The sequence below is a fragment of the Amblyomma americanum genome, chromosome 5, assembly GCF_052857255.1.
Source record: "Amblyomma americanum isolate KBUSLIRL-KWMA chromosome 5, ASM5285725v1, whole genome shotgun sequence".
NCBI classification, from domain to species: Eukaryota; Metazoa; Arthropoda; class Arachnida; order Ixodida; family Ixodidae; genus Amblyomma; species Amblyomma americanum.
In genome coordinates this window covers 183,458,118-183,484,387 of record NC_135501.1, presented here as the reverse complement: position 1 = coordinate 183,484,387, position 26,270 = coordinate 183,458,118, and the positions used below count along the sequence as shown (strand labels likewise).

The 26,270-nt window shown below is 45.4% G+C and overlaps 1 protein-coding gene across 1 annotated transcript; it reads left to right on the top strand.

Annotated features, from left to right (window-relative positions):
- The first annotated feature begins 419 nt into the window (after window positions 1-419).
- LOC144133137 (uncharacterized) lies at window positions 420-21,286 on the top strand. Its single transcript, XM_077665999.1, has 4 exons — window positions 420-886; window positions 6,385-6,459; window positions 13,689-14,523; window positions 19,823-21,286. The coding sequence occupies exons 1-4, from the start codon at window positions 557-559 to the stop codon at window positions 19,972-19,974; spliced, it is 1,392 nt and encodes a 463-aa protein (XP_077522125.1). The 5' UTR covers window positions 420-556; the 3' UTR covers window positions 19,975-21,286.
- Window positions 21,287-26,270: the final 4,984 nt, after the last annotated feature.

Sequence of the window (26,270 nt, the reverse complement as noted above, 5' to 3'; positions counted from 1 at the left end):
GTATATCCTTGGGCACCTGAACCGCGCCGTAAGGGAGGGATAAAGGAGGGAGTTAAATAAGAAAGGAAAAAAAGAGGTGCCGTAGTGGAGGGCTCCAGAATAATTTCGACCACCTGGGGATCTTTAACGTGCACTGACACTGTTAAAATGAAAAACTGACATCAAATGGTTGCCGATTCCTCTTCTCACGCTTGAAGGTTTTGTTCGGATTGCAGATACCTACTCTACTTTTCATCGGCTTTTTTCATATCTCTGCGGTCGCTTTGTTAACGTACTGAGTAGTTTTCAACCAACGCGCGGGTAATTTTCATGTGCCGATTCTGCACTACGGTAGCGGTGCCAAATAGGCGAAAGCAATCTCTCATCCCGTTGGTAGCGCCATTTTCTAATGCGTGGAGCTTGCATCAGAGGAAGCTGCTCAACGACGTTCCTTAGGCGTTCGGGACCACCGCTGTGTTTGGTCGTTAAATGGCGGCTTTTGTGTTCCATTCGCCTTAGCTTTGTATTCTGCCCTTCTCTTTCTCATACATCAAGAAAAGTAGCAGCAGACAACGCGATGGAGCTTTCCCCGGCGTTGACGTGCTACATCAGGGGCTGTCCTAACGAATTCGGCGTGGTCAACACCAAGGACCTGCTGTTCGTTTGCACGTCCGACGACATTCAGTGCAAGGCATGGCTCGCGGCGATACCAAAGGCCTCCTTGAGAGACGTCGACGACAAGCTGTGCCTGTGTTCTCTGCATTTTGAGAACGGCCTCAACGTTGGCGGTGATTCCCTGCCCACCATATTCCCGCCTGTGCCAGCAACGTCGGAAATTATCACGGACGAGCCGCTGCCGCCTGCCCCCATCGTGCCGCCGATCAAAATCAAAGAAGAACCCGTTGACGTAAGTGCGATTGCAAGTCTTTGCGAGTCTGGTAGAGTCAAGCTGTGAACACTCCGTTTTGTCATTCGTAATCAGGAAGAGGGGAAAGGAGGAGAAAGTTGTTAGAAAAGTGCTCCCAAGCGTCAAGCCACTTTACGGTGCTTGCGGTTTTGGTTTGGTGAAGAACTGAAGCAGTTTCTTAACGCAGAAATGCATACTGGAGCTTGCGCGCGGGATTTTAACCCATTGTTGCGGCAAAACTTATGTTTGACAAGGATCCGAGTTCACTTGGGTGAGCTCGGGTAAGATCACCGATGTCATTGAAAAGAGGCGATGTCGAGAGTTCCGTCCTGGTGTGACAAAAATCGCGCTCAGTTTCGCCGGTGCGAAAGAGTGACTGTCACTTGAGTCCCTTAACGACAACGAACTCAACCTGGTTAAGCGATACCACGCAGTAGTAAATATTTGTGTGTTTTGTAACGCTTCGCGCTGGTACGTCAGGAGGGAAGTTTTGCATAAGCTATATGTGTACGTTTGCGCCTAACACTACGCATTCTGAAAAAAAAAAAAAAAACTGCTTAGGAGTTATGTCCAGAGATAAAAGAAGCTGCTACTTCAGCTCTGTGACAACGAACCAAATGGAACCAAACCTACCACTTCAGATGCAGTTGGTATGAAAACAAGACCATCCAGCAAATACCGTTGTGCTGTATTTGTTGCTATGCACTGGTGCTGGCCTGATCGAGACATTTGGCACCAAGGGTTTCTCCTAAACTGAATGAGGGTTCTGGTTTGGCCGTCACTGCAGTGCCAGTAAATGCTGTGTTTATACAGAACTGTAGCAGCAGTCGTTCTGTCCTGACGGAACACTAGACACTACATGAAAACAATGCACTACCTACATGGCAATGTGTACTGTACACTGCTTGCATGGCTGCTTAGGTAAAGAGAACAGGGAGATGCAAAGGAGAAGCAGTAGTTGACAGAGAAGGCGGCCTTGATGGAATATAGGGGCTTCTGAGAGCACTAAGTGGGAATGCATTTCTGTAGCAACTGCATGAAGCATTTAGCACACGTATAGCCGGCCCAATTTTCAGCTAGCATGCTCGATGGCCACCTTTTCTCCTCTCCTGCGCCCTTTGGCTGAGCACACTTGCGAAAAGATCAAACCTCAGTACAGGCGCACCAAGCCCATGCTTAATCTTGAGCTCTCAGCAGGCTTGCTTCGTCTTAAGGCGCAGGAGCACAGAAAAGGCAGCCGTCGGGCACGCTAATTAAAGATTTGGTCGGTTCTCTCTTTTGTGATGTTGTTTTCACGCTGTGACCACGTTACCTTGAACAACGAACTCACCCGTGTTTCCGCTTTCGGCTGTGCCTGCAGTTTTCTTAGTTTTTTTTTGTTTTTCATGTCAGTGTACATTAGTTTGTAAAAACGGTAGGAGGCAGCTCCAGACTCGGATGACAGCAGTCAGTGGTTAGTAAATGGCTAAAGCTATGCAAAATGAGGTGTTCATGAGAGGTTCTGAAAACATAGAACCTAGAATTTTGTTCTGCAAAAATTGTCTCGTGTGCCATTGCAAGCAGTTCTGTACAAATTTTTGAGCGTTTCTGCATCTGTGATTTCCACGTAGATAGCTTGAACCTGATGCCATGAGTGTCATGATGGTGAACCCTGCATAGTTTCGGCAGTGCAGGCGGGAACAAGTTTCGATGAGTGGGTTATAGAAACGTGTACCGTTTATCAGTCTAGTAGTCCTCCTGGTTCGCTGGCATGGCAGCTGCTATGATACCGGTGCGAACCACATATAAACAGTACATGGAGCGGTACAGGACGGAGCTGAGCTTGCCTGCATTCTGGCTGTCGCAAAATTTGTCAGGCATTTCTTGACTCCTCTTTTTACTATTCCATTTACTACTCCAGTTCACTGTTTCAATTTTGCTTCCTCCATTTACTATTGTTGGCTCTTCAATTGAGTGTACTCCTTGTTACACTTATGAGATTGTCGCAGTCTGGTGCGGCCTTCAGAAGCAGTGAGAACACAAGAAGACAGTGCCACATGGAATGCGTCTTGCAAACAGAACAGTGCAAACATATAAAACATATGAAATGTAAGGAGCAGCAAAAACTGAGATTATGCTACTAGTGTCACACTCGCAGAACATGCACTACAAGCTGTGGGTGTCGCCTAAGTGTTCTGAGGAAGAGCTTCAAAGCTGTACGAGTACGAGGGCCTGAGTGAATGGGCGCAGAGTGCTGACAGGTTGATGCATGAGGCTGGTGTTGCTTCTGAGCTACCTTTTGTTTGCTTAGTTATCTGCTTGTTTGTAGGTACTGTCAACCCTCAAGAAGGGCCATTACAGGATTGGATTGTAATGCAAGATAAAAATACCCAACACTAAGAAATGCCATTGGAGCGCATCAGGACTAACAGCTTGCATCAGTAGGAAGCATAGTGAGCAAATTCTTCCTTGTGCTGAACACAGTACGAAAAAAAACGAGATAAACATAAGAGCAAACGATAAGCCCTAAAAATAGTGTGGTGTGCTGGCGGAATGACGCGATCTTAACTAGCCAGAAATGCAGTCACATCACCATCAGCCTCACTACATGCCCACTCCATGACCATCGTTAGCTTTGTCTTGGGCCAGCTGAAGCCATCATACATCCCCACAAGCTTCCTATTTCTGATTCTGGCTCTACTGGAGTACCCAGGTTCGAACCCGACCCTGTTTTTGATGGAGGCAAAACACAAAGGCACCCCTGTGCTGTGGGATGTCAATGCATGTTAAAGATCCCCAGGTGGTTGAGATTATTCTGGAGCCCTCCATTATGGCACCTCTTTCTTCCTTTCTTTCACCTTTATCCCTTCCCTTAAGGCTTTGGGTGTCCACTGAGATATGTGAGACAGTTAACTGTGTCATTTCCTTTCCTCAAAACCAATTTTCAATTTTTTTCTGCCACCCCATTGCTGAGTTTACCTTTTTACTGAGGATTATTTTCTTCTACATCAGGAGTTGTTCATTTATCCGGTTGGATGAAAAGGTCTATTTCAAAACATTGTTGCATGTTGTTGGAGGGAGGTTGTTTCTGCATCCATTTTCTGTGTAGCCTCGTTGCCTAATACAGGTAAATATAAGAAATGGGAGTTGGCTGTCTGTGTAAAAGCAAGCGACCATGCATGCAAAAATGAAGCACAGAATTGGCACTTCGGTGCATGATAACACGCTGCCTGTGGAAATTTCCCACCAACTAAGTGCAAAACAATGCAGAAACAGAAGTAATTAACCATGATTCATGAGAGGACTGACTACGCTGGCAGCTCAGCAGGTCATATTCCTTTGAATTGGCACTTCTTAATTAGTGATGGTATAATGACCACGAATCTTTGTAATGTTTGTTTTTGTTATGTTCAATGTTCAAAGCCACTGGCACGTGGTAGTATCATTCTGCTTGTCACATAATAGGTGGCCAGATTTGTATGGGATTGTTGTCGAGCACAACTTAGTCTACGCTGTTCGGGATTGTCGTACATGTTGTAGCTACATTGCCCCGGAATTTTTTTTGTCACCTTTGAATTGAGCATTGCAGAAAGTGGCAGTGTTTCTCATCTTCGACACCGTTGAGTGCAGTTGCTCGTTTTGCCACTACCAAGTTATGCTTGTCAGTGCAATAAAAAGTTAGTTTCAGTGCCAAGCCAATCTGTTCATCGCTTTTCCATGTCATTGTCAACACCACGTGACATTTTTACGGTTATGTTGTATCACTACTTTCCTTACTAGTGTAGGCTTTCTTTCTTTCTTTTTTTCATTCTTTTTTTTTTACCATGCCGCTTGCTGGCGCCGCCTCGTACATTGGACACCACGGTTACGTAGTCGGGGCACGGCCTGTGAAGGGAGAGCGGGAAATTACGTCATCGTGTGAGTGTTAAGACGGATGCTCGTGTGACTTTGTGCAGGAAAGGTGCGTTTTCTGTAAGTTTATTCAAATAGTGTGCGACAATCGTTAAAACCGTAGACCAGTAAGACCTGTGGCGACAGTGTATAAAACTAGCAAACCTCAGTGTCTGCAGCGGGCACTGGGAAGCAAGCACCGCGGTAGATGTGAGGAGTGATAAAGCTGCTGAAACACAAGACAGGAGGAACCTGCACTATTTTGTAAGATGTGCAATGTGGACAGGCATGAGGTGGTTGCAGAATTTTTGCGCAAGTAATCATCACGCTTCTTAGTTGTCCGATTTCTTATGCCTCGCTGCCCTTCCTGATCTCGTATGAGTGCACACCTCAGACACCTTCGTGGGCCAGGTTTGTGTGGATCATGTGAGCACACAGAGCCATTCTAGCTAAGCTGCACCCCCCGTCATCTCATTTGCATGGCAGTTTCATTCAGGTTTCTAGTGACGCCATCATTAGTCAGGGTTGTATGGTAGCAGTTTTTAGCAATGCCATCACTGGTCAGAGCGTGTTGCAATAATTGCCATCATCAGCTGTCGCTGTAAAACAGTGACACAGCCCTTCCCACCACGCATTTCATTATGAATGCACGCAACAGCTGTACATTTCAATCACATTCAAGTCAGTTATGACGTGGGTTCGATCCCGGCCGCAGCGGTCGAATTTCGATGGAGGCGGAATTCTAGAGGCCCGTGTACTGTGCGATGTCAGTGCACGTTAAAGAGTCCCACGTGGTCGAAATTTCCGGAGCCCTTCACTATGGCGTCGCTCATAATCTCAGTTGCTTTTGGATGATAAACCCCATATCACACACACACACCACTGTAGATCCACATTAGCATCACTGTGTGGCCACTTTCAGTTGCTGTCAAGCCCGATCCTGCTCAACACCAAGCCAGTTCCTGAAGCGGGATTGAGGTGTTCGATTTGGACCAAGGAGCTGCCATTTCTACATTCATGCACAGGCAGCTGTAAATGAATAAGCAGCCAGACTGCTTGCTTGCGCTTAATTTAAATGTTACACAACAGTGTTTCAGTCTAAAGTGTTTTTTTTTTTGTGTTCTGCTGCTGAATCCATATTTGTAGATGGAATCCTCGGTTTTCAGGTTGCATTAGAGTGAAATACAAAAACACTCCTTTGTTGTGCAATGTTAGTGCGCATTAAAAAATTCCACATGGTGGATGGTAATTCAGGCTCCTCTACTACAGCGGTTCACGCTGCCAAGTTGCAGCTCTGGGAGTTTAAACCTCGCAGATCATATCAGATAGTGCCTGGGTATTGGAGTTGTGCAGAGTATTGGAGAGCCCTTCCTGCGTTGGGGAAGTCTTTGCTCAAGCATGACAAAATTATTCTTACTACCATTGTTATTTTGAGTGAAAATATAATGACGGTCTATTGGAACGGCTGTGTTACTTCTGCTGACAGTTCAATGGCCCGGGCCTCCAGAAACCAGAGCCGGAGCCAATTTGCTACTCATCAGTTTTGTTTGCTGGCATGCAAGTGCGAAACTGAATGAAGGCCTGAAATGTCACTTCAGCGTGTTTTAATTCCTCTTTCTTTTTTTCAGGACTATGAGCAAATGGGGCAGCCATCGTCTGAGATCGAAAGCAGTGAAAATATTGATAGCCTGGCTTCATGGGAGGTAAGGTCTTGGCAAACTGCATATAGCTGAACAATCTGTCATGTGCTTGTGTCATATGCTATTTGACAGAGCTTTTGCGCTAAAGGTTTTAGCGAACAGTTTAAGGGCTTAAAAAGAAAAAAAAAAAGAATGGGTTTAAAGGCTTAATAAGAAATGGGCACAGGCGACTGGTCCGCAGTAAAAACAATGGATTTAATTTTGGCTTGGCTTGCTGATGTCTCTTTGGTAATTAGGGAAAGGTATGGGTGGTTTAGTGCTCACTTTTTTTGGTTTGGTTTTATTGGGTTTAACGTCCCAAAACGACTCAGGCTGTGAGGGACGCCGCAGTGGAGAGCTCTGGTAGCCTGGGGTTCTTTAACATGCACTGACATCGCACAGTACACTGGCCTCTAGGATTTTGCCTGTGTGGAAATGCGACCACCGCGGCCGGGATTTTTGCTAGTTCTAGATTATATTTGTTGAAATTTGCTAGCAACGAAGTCAGCTGACATTTGCTCATCTTTTGAAGGTCCTAGAAGACAGGTATCCATAACAGAAAAAGAACCAACTGATTCGTGCACATCATGGGAATTACTCATTTTGTATGTTGCTAAAGTCTCACAGTGATGCAGCTTCTAATATATTTCACGAGATCAAGAGTTCCTTTAAATGTGTGTGATATGTTTTGATCTGTCTGGAAACTAGATATTCTGTTCAACTTCTCTTTTAGCACAGTTAATTTAAGACAATACCTACATCCTATGCTGTTATCAACATAAACATCAAAATTTCTGTATTACAAGGTTTTGGAGTTTTTTTTTTTGTCTTCATGGATTCTTCAACTGCCTTTATATATTAAGATAATAGGCTTTATTGTAGATGCAAATGTTGGGTGTAAGAACTTTTTCATAACTTCACGTTTGATGCATTGTTCATACCTGCCAACTCTCCGGAATTGTTTGGAGGACTTCATAATTTTGACTTAACCTTGCTGTTGTATGGTCGTGACCTTATTTCACTGAATAATTGTCTCCGACTTTATTTTAAAGTATTTTCTTTGAAATAAAATGCACTGCTTGTAGTAGGTCGACCATAATCACCAGTATGAGCTTGTAATCTGGCCAAAGCCAAAGGGACTAAAGCTACTGCAGCTGCTGGCAAATTTTTTGGACTTTATGTGTTCAGGCCTCAAACATTTGGATTTATTCCTACCTTTATTATGAACTGCCAGCTTTCCCATGGGACTAGTGCATGTTTCCGACCAATTTTCTGGAAGGAGCATACCATAAAAACTGGAATATAGGTCGAAGAGGCATATTGGTCAACCTCCAGCTTATCATTTCTAAATAATAAAAAAAAAACTGAATGGCAACAGGACAGAATGTCACCCTCACCTTGAAATAAGCGTAACTCAGTCTGTTGCATAGTGATGAGACTATTTATTTTAATTTGAATTTAAATGCTGCTCTTAGGTATAGTGCATGCCACAAGTTTACTTGGAGTTATAACTCTGAGTTGGGTGATGAGTACTTCTCGCTGCCCACATCCCACAAAGCATCATCCTCTGTGCCGTCCACCGTTTTGCTGATGCTGCATTTTCTAAAAGACTTACGCACCATCCCTTCGGGGAGAGATTTCTATGCCAACAACACCCAGCTGTAAACGGTCGGCAGTGGTGGATGTCTCAGACAGCTGGTGGGGGTGGCCGGGTTGTCACCCCACATCTATTCATTATAAGGTTAAAGTAGTCGTGTTGGGGATACAGCTCGATTTCATGTCAATGAAGCTCAATCAGCTTGTTCTTAGAACTCTTCTGTTCTTTGGTGCACGAAAGTACACCGCCATAGAACAAAGTCCTTTCGCTCCATGAAACGCTGTACCCATGACGGTGAGCCTTTGAACGGCACCTTTGCGCGTCCAGAGGCAAGCTCGATCTCAACACCTTTAATGCAGATGCATTTGAAAGTCAAGGGCAGCGATTTTGTGCGCAGCTCCCGGATGAACTCCGCAACCTTGGCTTCCAGTTTGGGATATACTGCAGTCCGTCCACGAATTGACGTCTTCTTATGGTTGTTGCACGTTGTAATGTGCTGGTTCTGGCTTTGCTGGTATCAAATGTTTTTCCGATGCTCCAAATTTGCACCATGTCACCAGGTTGCCATGCGTTTTCGTGAGTTCTATAGGTTTTTTCCTGAAAGCTATGTATGGTCAGTTGCTGTTGGCTTCCGGAACTCATTTTAGTCTTATTTCAAGCACATTTATCTCAAAGTGCACATTATGAAAAATGTTATGATTGAGACACATACACAACAGAGGAAGCCTGTAAGCCGCATCATCTGAGTGTAGGCATTTAGACGTCCGCTATTTTACTTGGGGGCCATTATTGTTGTTTTTCCTGGAAGAGGTATAATACTCAACACAACTGCTGTCGTCGGATTCCAGTGAAGGCTGCTCTGCATTTGTTGCTGGTAGTTTAGCCGGAACCGTGTGTCCAGATAGTATGCAGAGCTTCAAGGGATTTCCAAAAGACTCATTCAAGGATGTATTGAGCAAGTAGTCTTCAAGACGAACATGCAGAGCACGTACTTGTGCGTATAGTGATGCCCTGCCTTTCACTTCTCCTAGTGGCATAGCATTCAACCAAGTAGTCCGCTGTGGCTCACCTGGCGGCACTCTCTGGTACACCGCCATATCGACAATGCTGCTGCCCTGCTATGGTTAAGCATGACTGCTAGGACAACCTACAACATCACATTGTCCGGCTTTTTTTCTCTGCTGCAGCCTCCATCTTCGGTGCTATTGCAACGCTGAATTGTCGGTCAAAAAGAGAATTGATGCAGTATATTCTTGCATCTTGACTGTAAGTGGCGCACGTGGAGGAACAAAGTTACTCGCAGTGCTCTACTGTAGGGAAAACAGGCAAAACCCAGCAGAAAACTATGTTTTCAAGAAAGCAACAAAAAAAAGATGGGCACTTGGATTTCCTCTGCTAATCTGCGCTTGTAAATTGAGGTGCATCAAATATTAAACCATGTGGGCACGCATAGCTGGCATACTGGCATAGCCTTAAAGCGCTGAAAAATACCTAAACGGAACTGGCCACTTGCGGGGCCACCACGTATAAGTTTTCTTTGACTTCTAACATTTAGGTTGTCTTTTTCCTGTCTTTTTTCTGTGTGATGAAAGTGCTCTAGCAGTTCTGAAACAAAACTTAATATTCAGACGTGTAAACTTCACACACGTTTTGTAGCCTCAGAGATTCAGGCTGTTTCTTGGCTGTTTCATCATCGCACTTGTACTTGCGGGATTGGGCTGTGGTGGCAATACCTGTATTTTAGTCCTTGCTTTTTTCTATCTTACAAGAGGTTTGTTTTCAGTAACAGTGGCTTTTTTGTGAGGCGATATTCTATCAACACCAGCCAACTTCACTTTCTCCTTAGTGGCCCTTTAAGGGGGGACACTAGTCTTCGGGACTGAAAAACGACCCAAAAATCAATTTTTTAAAAATGACATTTTTGGAGCCTATAGCTATTATTCTTCACCTCCACCAGTTTTCTCCTCCAGGAAATGGTATTTTGACTATGATATTAAGATCACTTTGTGGGCTCAATTTGTTCAGGAGCAGGCGATTTAACACCGTGAAAATTTTGGACACCTGGCTGTCGTTGTCCGTCAATATCTCAACGTCTAGGACAAATAGACATGTCATACTGTTTGCTAAGGGAAGCTGAAGGCACAATATATGCAATAATCGAAGCACAATTGTTCAATCACGTTTCAAGAGTTTGTTATTTTGCAAAGTTTATCTATGCACGATATTCACACTTTGAATGCTGCTATTCTAAGTGCTGTAAAATTACTAATGAGGGCAAAATGGAAAAACTGCTTTGATTATTGCACTCTTTACTCACCATACTATGTAGCCATGGGTTAAAAATTGTTTTTTATTGAGCCATTTTTTTGTACTGAGGTACTAATAAATTACTAATTAGAATTGATTACCTTAGGAACTAATGAATTAATTAAAAGCAATTTCATATTTGAAATCAGTATAAAAAACTGAGCAATGTGATAGTTTCATTTGTAAAAATAAGGAAAATAGGTCTAAGACCAGTGTCCCCCCTTAAAAAGCATCTTAAAATGGGCATAGGTGTTCTGTGTAAATAAATTATAATTAGCACATTTAATGTGGTCAGTATCTTAAATTGAAGTATTCCATCACACAGAGACCGAACCTCTCACTACGAGAAGACGCCAGTGTTGATCGGAGGGTAGGATGCTGCCATTCTAGCACGAAACACATGGAGAGAGATTTGCTCTGGTAGGAGTGTAGTGAAGAAAGTGGTTTTGTCATAAAGTTAGCCATGGAGTGGAATGCTGTCAGGCAGCGCAGCTTGTTCATTAAATTTTTTTTTTGTTCTAGAAAAAAGTTAGGTGTATGTTTTATGCTGTCATGGTGCTTTTCCACTAGTTCTTTCCACAGAGGCATAGTCAGGTATATACCCAGCTCCGCATTATAAAAGTGATTTCGGGAATTGGAAGTCATGAAGACACCAAGAATGTTTTATAAAAGTGATTTTATGCCAGTCTTGAATTGGACACGTGCATCTTGCATGTAGCTTCACACGATCAAACCTCTGCATGAGAAACTAAAGTTCTTAACAAAATGTTGGCCGACGATTATGCTTCTTGGTAATTGCAAGTTCTGTGCGCAGCTGCTGGAGTATTGCGACCATAGGTGAGTGCAGACAGATCACGCAGTGCTGAAAGGAGGCTGACGAGGGTTTAGGCTTCAGCAGCGTGCACAGCGATCTGTCACCACCGAGCTTATAGAAGAGCCTCTGGTCGGGCGAATCATCACCGGAAACATTTGCAAATGACACTTCTGGAATAAAAAAAAATGACATTACAGCTTTAGCCATGTGACGATGCGAGCAAGGATGTCAACTCGGGCTAATGTCATTCGTCGGAAATGACATTGTTTGCTGCCTTACAGGGGCCTATTGCAGTTACTTGAAATTCACAGAGTTCTGCAGTGAAGTTCAGTGCCTTATTTCGCCGTCTCCTCTCTTTTTCTTCATATTCCTTAAATTTCGAGGCATTGATCATGGTTGTGCACGCAGCTACTCACGAGCACACCATTTTACACACAGTTCGCTCTTATGTTACACCATTTAACACAAAATGTTACTCATCACTGTTGGAGTATAAATGGTCGCAAATAGGAGAAGAGCGATTCCACACATGCTAATGAAATTGGCGCAGCAAGATGCTGTGGGCAACGGCCGGCACATCTGTCCTTCAGCATGACAATTTCGATGAGTTCATTCAGACAGGTTTGGGGGGAAGGGAGGAGAGACAATCGCCCCACAACGAAGGAGGTAGCGCATTAATCAAGTCATCAACAAGCAAGTGCGATCCAATTACGGTGTCGAAAAACCAAGCACAAATTATTTGGAAGCGGGCAGCGATGCCGAGTAAGGGAGCAGGTGCTGCAGCTTGCGTCAAGCGTCTCCTTCCCCCTGGCTTCTCGAGAGGGCTCAGACCATCTGGAACTACGAGTCCACATTTGCGGCTTCACCAGGGTCTCAGGGAGAGGCAGACGAGGGCTGTGAGTTGAGACATGCTAGTGGTAGCCCGAACCTTCAAGTGGGCTCCAGAATTATCTTTCCATAAGTTTTTTTGCTTCAGGTCGCTGCCGTGCGACCTGCCTTCACGCTGCCGCTTTTCTCCTTGCGCTGTCTTCGCTATCGCCGTTTTTTGTCCTCCGCTGCTCTCTGCATTCACTCTTTTTTATCCTCCGATGCGCTCGTTCGCTTGGTTATGCCGAGCCTGGTGCCGAGGCAGGCTACTCACTACAGGAACAGGTGCATAAGAGCTGCGCTCCAGAATATGTTATAGTTATATCAAATGCTCATCTTAAAAGTAGGCGTCTGAGTTTGTGTAAGCAAATCTGCAGGTGATGTCAAGCAAAGTGTGCCCTAGCATGTAGAATGCGAGGCTACAAAAATGTGCTATTGTTCATTTTGAAACGTGTTCTAAAGACATGAAAGCTTACCTTGTAGTCTGGGATTTCAAAAGATAAATGTGCACAACTTGTAACAGCTATAGTGGTCAAGTGCACGGTCCAGTTTATTGTTTAAAAAATGGGGTTATCTCTATTGGTAGCATTTCAAAGCATTTGAAAATATGAGCTTTTCCACTCAGTCAATGCAACACAGCCACTTGCAGTGCAGATACTTGCCGCGGAAGAGCTGGCAGTGAAGGGCTCACTAGCTGACTGTGATAGCAGATCACAAAATTGTTTATCAAGCTAGAGTACAGAGTCGTAGTAGTACATGGTCGCAGGCTGCACATTGCGTCTTTCACCGTTTATTGTGTGCATGGGACTTATGTCAGCGACAGTGGTCATCGTCAGGCCGCATCTTTGCGTCGTTTAACGTTAGGAGGTGGCATCGCTGTCTTCGAATTAGCAAAATTCCTCCTCGTAGCCATCATGGAGCTACGGTACTTTGTGTGAAAATGATGATGGAGTGACAGTTTCATCATGAGCCAGTTGGCTGGTGGCACCAGTTTCTTTTGCTGGCCATAGGTGGCTCCAACATAAACTGCGGGTGATTCAAACCATCGAAAGGTTTCGTTTCTTTTTGAGAATTTCTCTGCTCGTTTACATATTTTGGACTACTTGAGTAAATATGGCTGTTTTTCTACAACCAGTTCTGTTTGAAACTTTGCATTTTCTGTTTTATTATAGGAATTGAACTTCATTTTAATTTAAGCATGGACCAACCAAACCTTGCTTTTAGTTTGTTTCATCCAATAATTCGTTGTGTCAGTCCTTGTAACACACTTTGGCTACTCGCAAAACGAGAAACCTTGAAGCAAATCATGTAGAGACGAAGTCGTAGTAAGCCACTTATTATTCTAGTAGTTTATGGTGAAAACATTCATTTTCACCTTAGCTTCCTTTTAGGTGAAAATGAAGTAGTAGGTTTTACCTCTTCGAGTTCCTAGAATTTAATATTCTACACATAAGTAACTTTTGAAAGCCTGTGTTGTGTTTGCACAACAGGCAAACTTATTTTGTGTTTGGCACCTGATAACCTCAGCTGCCTGTGCACCCTAAAGGCAGTTTAACATAACACATGCAAGTTAATGTGATTAATGGAAAGATATTTTGGAGCTTTTTTGATATATTAGGTTATGAAATGCTCCAGTGGTTATATATTACCTCATGCTTTCATGTGCAGAATGACGAGTCGAGCATGGAAGTCGGCCATGTAACGGGCACATCTTCCGGTTCGCGTGGAGCAGCACTCATCCCGCCCCACAAGATCAAGAAGGAGGTCAGTGATTCGAACGAAGCTGGGACCAGCTCCTCAACCCAGGACAGCACATCTGTTGAAGCAAGCGGCCACTTCCTGCAGTTTGTCACCTCCTATGTCGTGAAAAATGAGCCCCACGATGACAGTGCCGAAGTTGCAGCCCCGCCTCCTGGCTCTGGATGTGGTGTTGTCGAAACAGTGGATAGGTCGTCCGCCTTTGAGGTGCAGGAGGAGTTTGGCGAAATTTTGCTGGAGAGCATCAAGACTGAAGAAGAGAATGATGTCTCGCCTCCATTGTCGCTTCCATCGACATCAAGAGCGCCCCTAGTGTCGTTTCCGTCAACATTTGGAGTGACCATCAAGACGGAACCGCCTGATGAGGTTGTCACAAATGGGTTTGGTGGACCATCCGCTTCACACGACCAAGGCTGCCAGGCAGATAGCGACTCATCATCCACTATTTTGCTTCTGCCTCCCGGCTTCATCAGCGAGCCTCCTGGCCAACCTTCGTCGGTGGCTTCTGGCCCGGCTGCATTTGTGTCGGGGAATGCTGGAGTCCTGACGGGTGACGCGGGCTTTGTTATATCGGATGTTTACTCAGTTGCTGGGGGACAGCAGGAGTGTGTTGCTGAAGATGTGGTCCACTGCTCGAGGTGCGTCAATGGCGAGGGAAGGCAGATGCACGACAAGTCGACCTGCACAAACCTGCCAACGCGCACCGTCTGGACGCAGACCGTGGAACCAGACAAGCGAACTGTCTGTACGTACACACATTCTCTTTCTCCTTTTCCAGTATAAAGTAGCAATTCGCTGTCTCAGGTAGCTAGGCTGGATTAAGTTTCAACTATAGTGGTAGAGCAGGAGTTCACACATTGGGTTCCTTGGACTGTTTTCTGACTTCCCTGAGCACTAAATCCATGCGTGCCTGAACTCTCGCTTTTCCTTTACCAGCTTTCTGATCGTATTGTAGTTGTACAGTAGCCAACTAATTTTTCGGACTCCAATAATTCAGACTTGCACGATATTTCGCACTTCGTTGAGGAACCATCAAACACCTCGTAGGAAGGTGTACATATTCACAACCAATGTTTTGGACACTGTGGAGTCCAAACATTCTATTTTTTTTAACAAAAATCGATGCCAGTGATACTGTGGAGATAGCTTTTCGGCCCAATATAGACTCGAGCTGCCATTGCTGGCGCAACTAACCAGTTCTTCACCACCGTGACAGGCGCCATCCTCAATTTAAACAGTAATTTCGATGGACTGGCTTAGATAGGCTTGGATGCTAGTTTGTTGTTGCCACTCAGTATAATGGCAGGCTCGACGTTACCATTGAGGTGGCCTACAATGAAGAGGGCGCTACTGCGTTGAAAACAGGAGAGCTGCAGCGTCCGCCGTGACTTAGCCATCTCTGCCTGCGGTATGGAGCAGATATGTTAGAAATGTTGAAGAAACAAGGACTTCTGGCTTGAGCTAAATGAAAGGTTTATTGGAGGAAAAACGTAGTGGAAACAAAAAAGCATTCATCATGTGCTACTGGCAGCTGTTAGCCTCATTGATTACCAGTGTAGTTCACTCATCTCCTGCACTTCTGCCGAGTGACAATTAACAATGCATGTTGTGTTGGCATTGGGGACATGGGTAAATTCTACTAGGTGTGTTTCGAGCAGCCTACCCTAATTCTCTTTTTATTGGCATTGAGCACTATTGCCTTAATCTACCAAGGTACGTGTGTGTGTGTGTTCATAGATATATTGATATGCTGATCAGAGGGCTCAATTTGTCAGGCAAGAACGTGTGTGGTGTGTTATGAAGGTGTAAGTGCTTCGTTTTGAGCCTGCAGGTGGCCTCTCATTTCCCCTTTGCCGCTTCACATTTTGCATCCCCTAGTACTGCTGTTCTCTTAGTTTAGGAACGTGGAAAGCTTTTCACCTCTGAGGCTGTGCAGCGCTACAGTACACTGTAGAATTTTTATTCCACTGTTCCTTGGCTTTGCCGTTCTTGTGTGCGTGCAGTGCACACTAGTACTCCGTGCTGCCAGAATTTTAATTTAGGGGAGTTGGTGAGTGCCGTGGCAGTGGTAAGATCATGCGAGAGTCGCAGTTACACAGCCCACGAGGTCTTATCATATGGCTTGGTGGTGCTAAATATTTCAACCTTTGTCCTGGAAGTGCCATGCCTGTAACAGCTTTGTTTCTGTTCCCTCCATATTGCATCTTATTATTGCTGCACACATTTTGATGCCTTTCAGTAGCTTTCCGTTCCCCACTACTTCTATCCTTTACCACTCTCCCCTTTGCAGCTGTTGTCCGTGAGAGACAAAAGTTTGTCAGTGCAGCCTGCATGGCGAGATGAGTTTGAGGCTCCTGTGCTGGAGTACTGCCTGTGACCTGGCTCATTGCCTGCCACCCTCTTCTGCATTGCTGTGATTCTCAGTGCATACACTAATAGTTATTACAACAATTGCTGTTGATAAAGTACTCTTGGCATTGTTTTCTGCACAAGGAGGTGAGGGGGGTTAGAAGAGTGCAATGCATGGGAAACGAAATAGCAAGCGTGATATTTCACGGATTAGGCGCCACAGTGTAGGACGGCAAGGGTGATAGAAAGCTGGGCGCTGTAGAGGCATAGTGGAGAAGTGGAGGCATATGGTAGCTGCGGTGCAGCATGGAGGTTGGATTTGCAGCTACAGCCCAGCGTGGTAGGAGAGGATGCGGTACTGGTGCACAATGCAAGTGGACACAGTGTACTGGCTATTGCTGAGTTTTAACATTATGTACCATGGTGTAAATTTTTTGCCAGTTTTTTCTTTGCACACTTGAAAGAGTTAACGAGCAAAACAAAGTTTCTGGTTTCATTTGTATTGCCCACGAACCTTAAGCATGACGGAGGCAGTTTCACACCAAATAGCTTGCCAGCAGAGATTTTCTCCCTTTTAATGCAGTTGGTAAAGTGTGTGACCAGTCAAGCAGCATTCACCTCCTATAATGACCTCAACAGTGGCTCCGCATGACATGGCAGCTCTGGGGCGGGGTAAAGTTGTTGCTCTTTAACAAAATGAATGTGTAGTAAACTTTAAAATGCGGATTTCATAAAAATTTGCACTGTGGTTACTACCGCGTAAGGCGAAATTCAGCGGCAGCTGGAGGTGTAATGGCTGCAGTAGAGAAGAATAGAGAAGAGAGATGGTTTGCCAGTCAGGACATGCTCTCTACACCTGGCTTCCAAATGTCGCCCCACTTCACATATCATGCTTGCTAAAAACTCCCAAGAACACGGAGAAGGCTTGAGCACAACCTGCTCTCCCAGGTACCTACGTTACTACAGTAAAAGTTCGTTAATTCGAACTCGATGGGGATCGGAAAATTGTTCGAATTAAGTGAAGTTCGAATTATCGAATGGGCGCTAGAATGAGTGGTCATAGCTCCCCACCGCGCGGGCAGAACCCGAAGCAGTCACATCTAGACTCGTTATCGCGAGCTAGCCGCTACTACACGTTTGTGGTGGGCATATTCTGAGAATTAAATTAATCCGGTCCTAATGCAAATGAAATAAATTGATCAGCCAGTTATGCCCAGAAACAAGTACTGGAAGGCATTCGTGCGAGCAGCGGGCTTTAGTGCTGGAATATATGATGCTATTTATGCTCCAAGACGTGTTTATTTCCAGGGAAGGGTTGTCAAAATTAAAAGTAATTGGTGAAGTGCATTCGCTTGCTTTTCTTCTGCCGAGACTCTATCAGCATCATTTGCAGCTTGCCCAAAGCTCCTGCGCAACGCCAGAGTTCTCATTGACAGAGAAGTGGCATGCTGCAACTTCGAGCACCGATGCTACTTCATGTGCATTTGGCGGTGGCATAGTCTTGCCGCCGCCGTCGGGCTCATCACTGTCGGCTGTGTTCACCACACGTGAGCCCTGTGATGTTTGCTGGGAGCATGCAGCCTCAATTATATTGGCGTCACTCGTAGCTCGCGCTCGCGGCACGCCGCCATTGCCTGAGCCACCATACTGCCATATTTACTCGAATGTAACGCGATTTTTTTCCCTGGATTTTTTCTCCTTTAAGTCTACCCTTGCGTTAAAATCGAATACCGCACTTCGATTGGCCTAGAGCAGCGCCGCGGTGCAGCCATTTCAAAGCAGTCAGCTTGGTTTCGGTTTCTGCAGTTTTGCGATCTTATGCTGGCAACATCGGAGGCCAAATCCTCATCATTCAAAGTCAAAGCGTCGGTGCGATGCTCTCTGTCATTTTTTAATGCGACAGTGTCAAGGAGCTCGTGTCGCAGAAAAGCCGGTGGCGACGGCGGCATTGGCCGTGAGTAAAATATCCTCCTTACACTCCTCCTCCTACTCGTAATATACGCCACTGCCCAATAGATAGCGTGTGACGGTAGCGCCTCCCGCTCGTCTTATTCGGACACAGTGGGGCCGTGCCGGCACGAAGGTATCGCGTGCTGAGCGGCGAACAATGCAGCGCACATCCAAAGCGCGTTCACTACGAAGCTTGTGGCTTACTGCCTGTTCGTTTGGCGTGGAACCTATGCTGGCGTTAGTGGCATCGAGTTTGTCGAGAACGATGTGCCGACGAACTACGACTGCAAGTTGAGCCCCATGTGTTTCGGCAAGGCACCTGGCAGCGCTTCTGCGTGGTTTTCCGCTCCGCGCATCCGTTTCACTGTACATAGCAGAGCGGTTTGTCTAATGGGCAAGGCGGTGCGCTGAACGGGCGATGGCGTTCCGTGGACTCCCTAGCAATGCTGCAACACGCTGTCGCGTTCTACTCTTAAAGGTGAAGCTTGAGCGTCCTCCAATTTTTTTTTGTGTTCGTTGCGTTCTCACGCTGAACGCGTCGTCGCGTCGCGTTCTTGTGGCAACGCTCGTTTTAAGAGAAAAGCGATCCTGTTAGCTGAGGAGGTCGGGAATTGTGCGGTAGCTCAAAGACTTGACCTCAATGAGTGAACCATCCATGGATGGCGGCTGCAGTGGGAGGGCTTTGTAAATGTGTGCCCGACCGCAAAGGATTTCGTGGGGCTGGCCACGGCCATCATGTTGAGCTGGAGCGAAAAGTGGCAGACTTTATTATTGAGCATCGCAACTGTCTCATGGGGGTCAGTGTCGAGCTGATCCGTTGGAAAGTTAGAGACGTTTCTCGGGAGATGGGAATTTCAGAGCATCTCATGGGTGGTCCCAAACGTTCATGAAGAGGAATGGATTCTCTGCGGCGAACAACATCGATATGACAGAAGTTACCGAGAGACTTCGATAATGAAAAGGAGGACTCTGAAAGCGGGGAAGATGCATAAATATGTTGGCCACGATGTCTATTAAAGGTTCTTTGTTTTGCGTCCTTAAGCCCCGCGTTACATTCGTGGTTTTATTTTTTCCTGCTGGGCAGCATGTAAAGTCACCTCTCACGTTACATTTGTAGTTGCGTTACATTCGAGTAAATATGGTATGTTGTTTACACCATGTGACCATGGCCCGTGCCGAAGCATCAGCGGTGCGGGCGACGCGGGCGAGTGCTCCGGTAGCGAAAACCTGCTACGGCGTGCACCGGAATGCGGGCTCCATGAGCCTCGTGCACTTGGGTTTTTTTCCTTTTCCATTGTTTTACATTTCTGGTAGATTTGGAGCATGTTTTACTCGCTATGGGTCAACTTCTATTTACGAGGAGCGGTATCAGCCAGTTGCTCCGAGTTCACTTAACCGTAGCGGATGCCGACTTGTTCGAATTGTCGGGAGTTTTCCCCCCACTAAAATACATAAAGCGGTGCCGGGACCCAGGTGTCAGTTCGAATTAACCTTAAGTTCGAATTATCTGAGCTCGAATTAACGAGCTTTTACTGTACTGTGCTGGCGCATACCTTCCCGCACTCTTCCATAAAAGGCGACTGACTTGCATGCAGGCTATCTGCTGTGCGTGACGAGGACATCAGCTCAACCGATATCCCACAGTTTGAACTGCTAATGGCTCTTGATGTAAAATGATGACCAACGGCCGTCAGTCGAGCTACTTAGGTTGGTTGATGGTTCAATTTGCACTCGTGTTTATACAGGGACGCAAGTTGCACAGCTCGGGGACCTAAGGACGCTGACCCACCGGGCCACACAAACAGATCCATGGCTTGAGCGTTCACCGCGGCTGCCCACGGTGACACGCAGGAAAAGGAGATATGAAGACGATGATGACTTCACTGACAAGTTTTGAGCCCCTGCATGGATACATGCTGAGCACGCTGTTTTCATGGTGAAATACGTCTCTGCACCCATCATATTCATTTGTATTTGATCGTACGCCATACATTTCTGTTATGTCTGTCATGAAAGAAACTAACGAATGTTCAAACTGGACGTGTATACTTTGTTCGTGATTGCTGAGTCCACTGGACACGGGGTGATGCCAGCTTTTGTAGTCCCCAAATTTAGCTAGTTTGTTAATAGTAATGGACATTATGAAGGCTCGTGCAGTGCTATCTTAGTGGAGTCTCCATTACCAGCTGCACTGTGACTGCTGTTTAGGCCATAAACAGTCGGAAAAGCATCCAGCGCTGTGTAGGGATCAAGTTCGAGTGACAATAAGAGCCCTTACTGTGCGTGTGTGCTGCAGTATTTACTGTTTTTATTGTTCATAAACTTCGGCCATGATAGTGCCATTTCATTATTTGGGGCGTGAATGGGAAGAACACATGTTAATGCTCCAGTGCAGTTTTATGCCTCCGTCAATGGCGTGATCATGCACATATTGTGAATTTTCTGTGCATTCCACATGGTTGAGTGCTAGTGGAATGTGGTTATCGTCATCCTTGAATATCATGCAAGCTTGTTCAGTTGTACTGACTTAGCCACAAGTGAGTGGTAAAGTTTTTCGAATCACAAGTTGTCATTTGCTGTGTCTCAAAACATAAGCTGCTAGTTTATTTGCAGAAGCATATCAATATGGAGATCTCTCTATCGTCCTTGCCTGCCTGTCATGCATCCTCTGCTTACTGTCATTGCTTGCAAGTTACCAAAGATACAGTTCAAGCAGGGCCTGTTTGGTGAACTAAGCCAGTTGTGTTTTATGTTTGTTCCTCCTCTAGAATCTGCAGGTTGCATTATACAGAGATAGCCCTCATATGTTTTATGTCATTATACAGAGATAGCCCTCATATGTTTGTCCCTCCTGTAGGATCTGTAGGTTGCATTATACAGAGATAGCCCTCATGGAAATTGGTTCACACACAAGAAGCACTTTTTGCTATACTGAAGCAGAGTACCATGCAAGCGCTCCCAGAGTGTTCAAGTATTGCACGAGATCTTGCTTCATCGTCATCATGTGCTGCATACTTTTGCTAAGCATGCTTTATAATTACCATCCCCCCTCCTCTTTGAGATGAGAAAGCAGTGAGTTTTGTTTTGAGTGAGAACTTCTTCAGTTGTATGCTAGTTGGTGCGCATGTGATTTTACCATGTCCTGAATATGGAAGTGTCATACAGAGATGAGTGTGTCTGTCTAGTAAAAGCTTACTTTCTACTCTCATCGCCCTTTCTTGTTCTGCCTTCATGGTGGCCACTAATTGAGCGGTGGTTTCTCAGAGCAGTGTGCAGGAAATAAATAGTATAGTGAACCTGGAGAAATAGTCTTTATGAAGGTGTTGTAATGATGAGCAAGGTAAATTACTCTGCAGTTAATACATGGCTGACACTTAAAAGAAGGGGGCCAACAAAGCATAAAGAAAGGAAAAGATGTGTCTATCTTCATTTTTTTTCTCATCTGTTTGTGCTGATTGATGTAAAGAAATCTGGCTGGGTGTCCCACCATTCTGGACAAGTTTAAATTTCATGAAGGGGCAGCAAAGGTAAAATTGGTATTGTTGGGAGGATGGCGGTGATGAATTTTTCATGGCGCAAAGGCAGCTTTGGCCAAGAGCGCCATGGCACAAGGTGTTGTCAAAGACCCATTTTCCAAACATTTCACCACAGTTAAGCCGAGCAATAGGCCTTGTATCACCGGTGGGTACCCAGTGGTACTAGGGATTGAACCCTGCACTTCTCGCATGCATGGCGGATGCTCAAACCACTCGGCCACCTTTGCGGTATTTTTGTAAGCGAATGCATATTGAGTAAGCTTGTAGCAACCCCAAGAATCCCGTCCCCATCTACTGCGACTCCACATCAGGTGAGCTTTAACCTTTGCTTCGGGCAAGAGAGCATCGATGTTTTTTTGCTGTCTGCGCACTGCCCAAAGTTTCACTGGGAGCCAAGTGACAGTTATGAAGCGAAATGGATATCTAGATCTAGAGCAATGGTCAGAGGTGGCTTCAGAAAGAAAGTGTAGTTCGAATAGCTTTCAAGCCTTTTTCAGTGCTTGGCAACAATAACAGGCCGTTAAAAACATGGGGGGGTTGTGAAAATGAAAACTGACCATAGGGGCCCCTCAGTGCTGTCATGTGGGCAAATTATCATGGTCGGCAAACTTAAACGCCTATGCTCTACGCTGGCGGTGTGTGCAGTGCTATAAGCTGAGCCATTGGTCATGCTGTACAGCTGGCAGCGAGTTAATGCGAGCAAACTCAAGGCCCAAGGCTAAAGGTTGCAAAGCAAAGGTGCAGCTGATTATGCTGGAAAGCTAACTGGCAGTTGTGTAGAAGTGCTGATTTTGTAGGGATTAATTGCCATAAACGCAGCACCATGTTTTAGTGCTGCTTCATAGCAACACAGATGGCAGAGCAAAGGAAAATCATTAAAGGGGTCATAGTGCCATTTTTCGTATGTGGGCTGCTTATTGCATGTTGTTCGCTATGCATCTTGTTACAAATGGGCACAATTTAAGCTCATTTGGTGCAGCGAGTACTTTGTAATTGAATTTTTAATAGTTCAGAACAGTGGCAATGGGGTAGCACTGCTGAGCTTGCTATCCATGATGACATAAGTCGCCGGTCACGTGCTTGCTCATGACTAACGGCTTAACTGAACACTGCACTTAGCACAGTTTTCAAATTCACACAAGATAACAGAAAATCTACCTATTTATGTCTGGCTCAATGCGCCTCTGATGGCCCTTTTTCTCCGTGCCGCAGGAAAGGGATTGTTCATTGTTTGGGATAGTGGTGCGGAGGGTCGAAGGGGATGCAGTGTTGCTATAGTCGGAGTTCTATGCTTTTTCTGCTATAGTACTGAAGACCCCACACACCATGACGGGGCACAAAGGCCTGTGTCTCTTTTCTGTCTAGCTTCTGCTGCATTGCCAAAAAAAGCTGTTGACTTCACCACAGTGTGCCACAGCTGACTCGAGTAGGCATGCACTCCTCTTCGCACCAGCCGTGCACATACTTATGCAGTTCTGCATCAAAGACGGCACTGTTAGCTCATGATGCCACTCAGGCTACTTCAATATGGCTGTCGCTGCCAGGGTGAAGAGGCTTAGAACCAGTAACTTCGAATTGCAATTTCCAACTCAGATGTGCATGTAGAGCCATACGTCTTTTTTAAGTACGCTTAGTAACGTCGTAGCTAGTAGCTGCAATGTAAAACCACAATTTGTTGGTAAACTATGCCATTACTTCTTTTAACATTGAGCATCCCTAAATGTATAATTGGCTTGTGTGTTCCTTAACTGTTTCCTGCCCACACCTGTGTCCATCGATAGCCCGCTATCGATGGTTGCAAGTTCGTATTTACGCGCTTTCGAAGCGTTTACGGACATGCTGCGCCATCTAGTACATAATAAAGGAACTATTCTTTCAGTTTCGGTTTTTTGTTTCACGTTTTCGCCGCGCGGGGGTTTTAAACGACACTTCGAAGTTGGGTGACGCTCCCTCGTGTCCGTGATGGCGTCGACATCGCGCACTTCTGCTCCGCGCAAACATCGCGCTTCCATAGATCCCGATGCATCTGCGAGCGATGTTTTTGAAGATGAAAGCAGCAGCGACTTGGAGGACAACTTCAGTTTGTCGGATTTTAGTACTGAAAGCGAAAGTGCGTCGATCCAGCCCGGAACGGCCGCAGGCATCCGTCGGCAAGTTTCGGTTTCTCTGAATCGTTTCGCTGCGCTCCCACGCTGATCTGCAGATATCCTCCGTGTGCTGAAGGTCAGATTTCTTATCTACAGGGTGGCAACGTCTTTCGGGAGGGACCATTTGCCGGCGGCTGCGCAGGGTGTCGTGTTTTCTCCTGCACGACGGCCAGGCCTCGACCTCGGCATCGCGCTCCGGAGTGGCGCTAGGCGGTTCTCCAGAGCCGTTGATTTCTTTTTTATTTTTTCACTGGTGAAATCATCCGAGAGATATGCGACAATACAAATAAAAATGCCTGGATGCATATTCTTGAAAAACCAACTTACGGTGAGAGAGATGGGTCCTGGAGAGAAGTAAAACTGGATGAAATGCAGAAGTTCATCGGACTGCTAATCTACATGGGTATCGTGCAAGTCCCGCGTCTGCACTCATATTGGAACACGGGGAGATTGTTCGCAGGCCTTGTACCACCGAAAGTGATGCCGAGAAGGCGATTCAAGGCATTACTGGCATTCTTGAGTGTGACGGACCCAGAGAAGACCACTGCCGCAACCCACGGGAAGCTTCACCGCGTATCTTCTTTGATAAAACACATGAACGTTTTGTCTCCGCAGTTCTTTCAGCCGCATCGGTACATGTCCGTTGACGAGAGGATGGTGAAGTCGAAAGGTCGTTCTGGAATTCGGCAGTATATGAGGGATAAAGTAATAAAATGGGGGTATAAATTGTGGGTTCTGGCTGATTCAAAAACTGGCTACACGGTTCAATTCAATGTATATACCGGAAAGCGAGAAGCGCCCAGTGCACGTGGTTTGGCATTTGATGTTGTGACGCGGCTGTGTGAGAACTACCTTGATCAGGGATAATTTTTTTGGACAACTTTTACACATCAACATCTTTGTTCATCCATCTACTGGAATTCAAGACACTAGCTTGCGGAACGACCCGAAAAGATCGCCACGGTTTTCCCAGCGAACTAAAGGACACAAAATGGGAAAAAAAATCAGGAAGAGGAGATGTTCGATGGCTGCGGGACAAGGACGTATTGTAGCTGCAATGGAAGGATAAGCGGGTTGTCCACATGATGTCGACAGCCCACACCGCAAACGAATATGTTCTTGCGAAACGAAGAAAAAAAGTTGAGAACAAATGGACCGAAGTCTCAATCAGAAAGCCGCAACTCATAGACAACTACAATGTGGGCATGCTGGGAGTCGACAAATCGGACCAGCTTATCGGATCCTACAACGTCCTCATGAAGTGCGTGCGCTGGTGGAAGACCCTGTTCTTCCATTGTATAGACATTGCTGTAGTCAACAGTTTTATACTGTTTGATGAGCACTGCCGACAGCATCCAGAGGTGGCAGAACTGTCAAGAATCTCGCGCTTCGACCAGTTCGCCTTCAGACTAGAACTGATTGAGCGGCTTCTGGGATTTGATGAGCGACCTTCTGTAGACCCCGCCGTTCCTCCAGTTGTTCCACCAGGCGGTGCACCCCAAGGTCTTCAGCACAAGCCAAAAAAAATGGAGCGTTATAGGAACTGTAAGTTGTGCTATGAAGACAGAAAAGTTGAACAGAAAACAAATGTCTTCTGTGAGACCTGTGCTATCAATTTGTGTTTCACTACGTCGAGAAACTGTTTTGCCCGCTGGCATGACATGCACCATGCCTAACGTTTTTTTTTCCGCCTCAATAAGTTCTGGACATAGCTGAAATTTTGTGAAACATTGTACAGATGTATCCTCAACAAAATGTATATACTGAAATTTTTTTATATTTTGTGTGTGTAAAAAAATGTTGAAGTATTTGTATATTTTGTCCAGTGTTGTTTGAAATTTTTGTGCAATTTTGTTTTTCAAAATTTTCTCCAATAAACATGTTCATTGAGACTAACACCATTAATAAGACAATTTCCTCTTCTCAACAATGATACTATTTCCTTGAGTATCAAGTGTGTTTTGTTGAAGGAACAAAAATATTTCCTATACCACCCAAAAACCACTACTTTTCCCATGGGCAGGAAAGTGTTAAGGACAGTTCATTTTCTTCCATTATAAATGGAGTTTGTCAAAGCTGTAATGGTCTAAGTGCTTTAAAGAAAGGCTCGGACTGTTTTGCAAGGTGTTAGTGTTCCAGTAAGAGCGAAGTTTGGGTGCGCATGAATGGGTTTAAGCCCCAAAGGTTCATTTTGAATTCAGTGTGATCAGCTGTGGTAGAAAATGCCCAGAAATACCCAGCTGCAGTGCTTCTGCATAACTAATTCTGGCTTTGTGATTTTTTTTTTCCTTTATGTACAGTTGAAGTGCATCTGACCTGTTGTCTGGTTGAAAAATAACAAATTCCCCTATTATTACGTAGCGGTGCACACCGAAACTAGTGGGTTCCACCTCTGGCACATTTTTCTAACCGCTTTTGTGCTGGCCTCTTTCATCATTTTGTGCCTTCAGTCTTGCACAGAATATCAGTGAGGACTGGCACTTGTGGCAAGTTCTTAATGCTTCAACTAC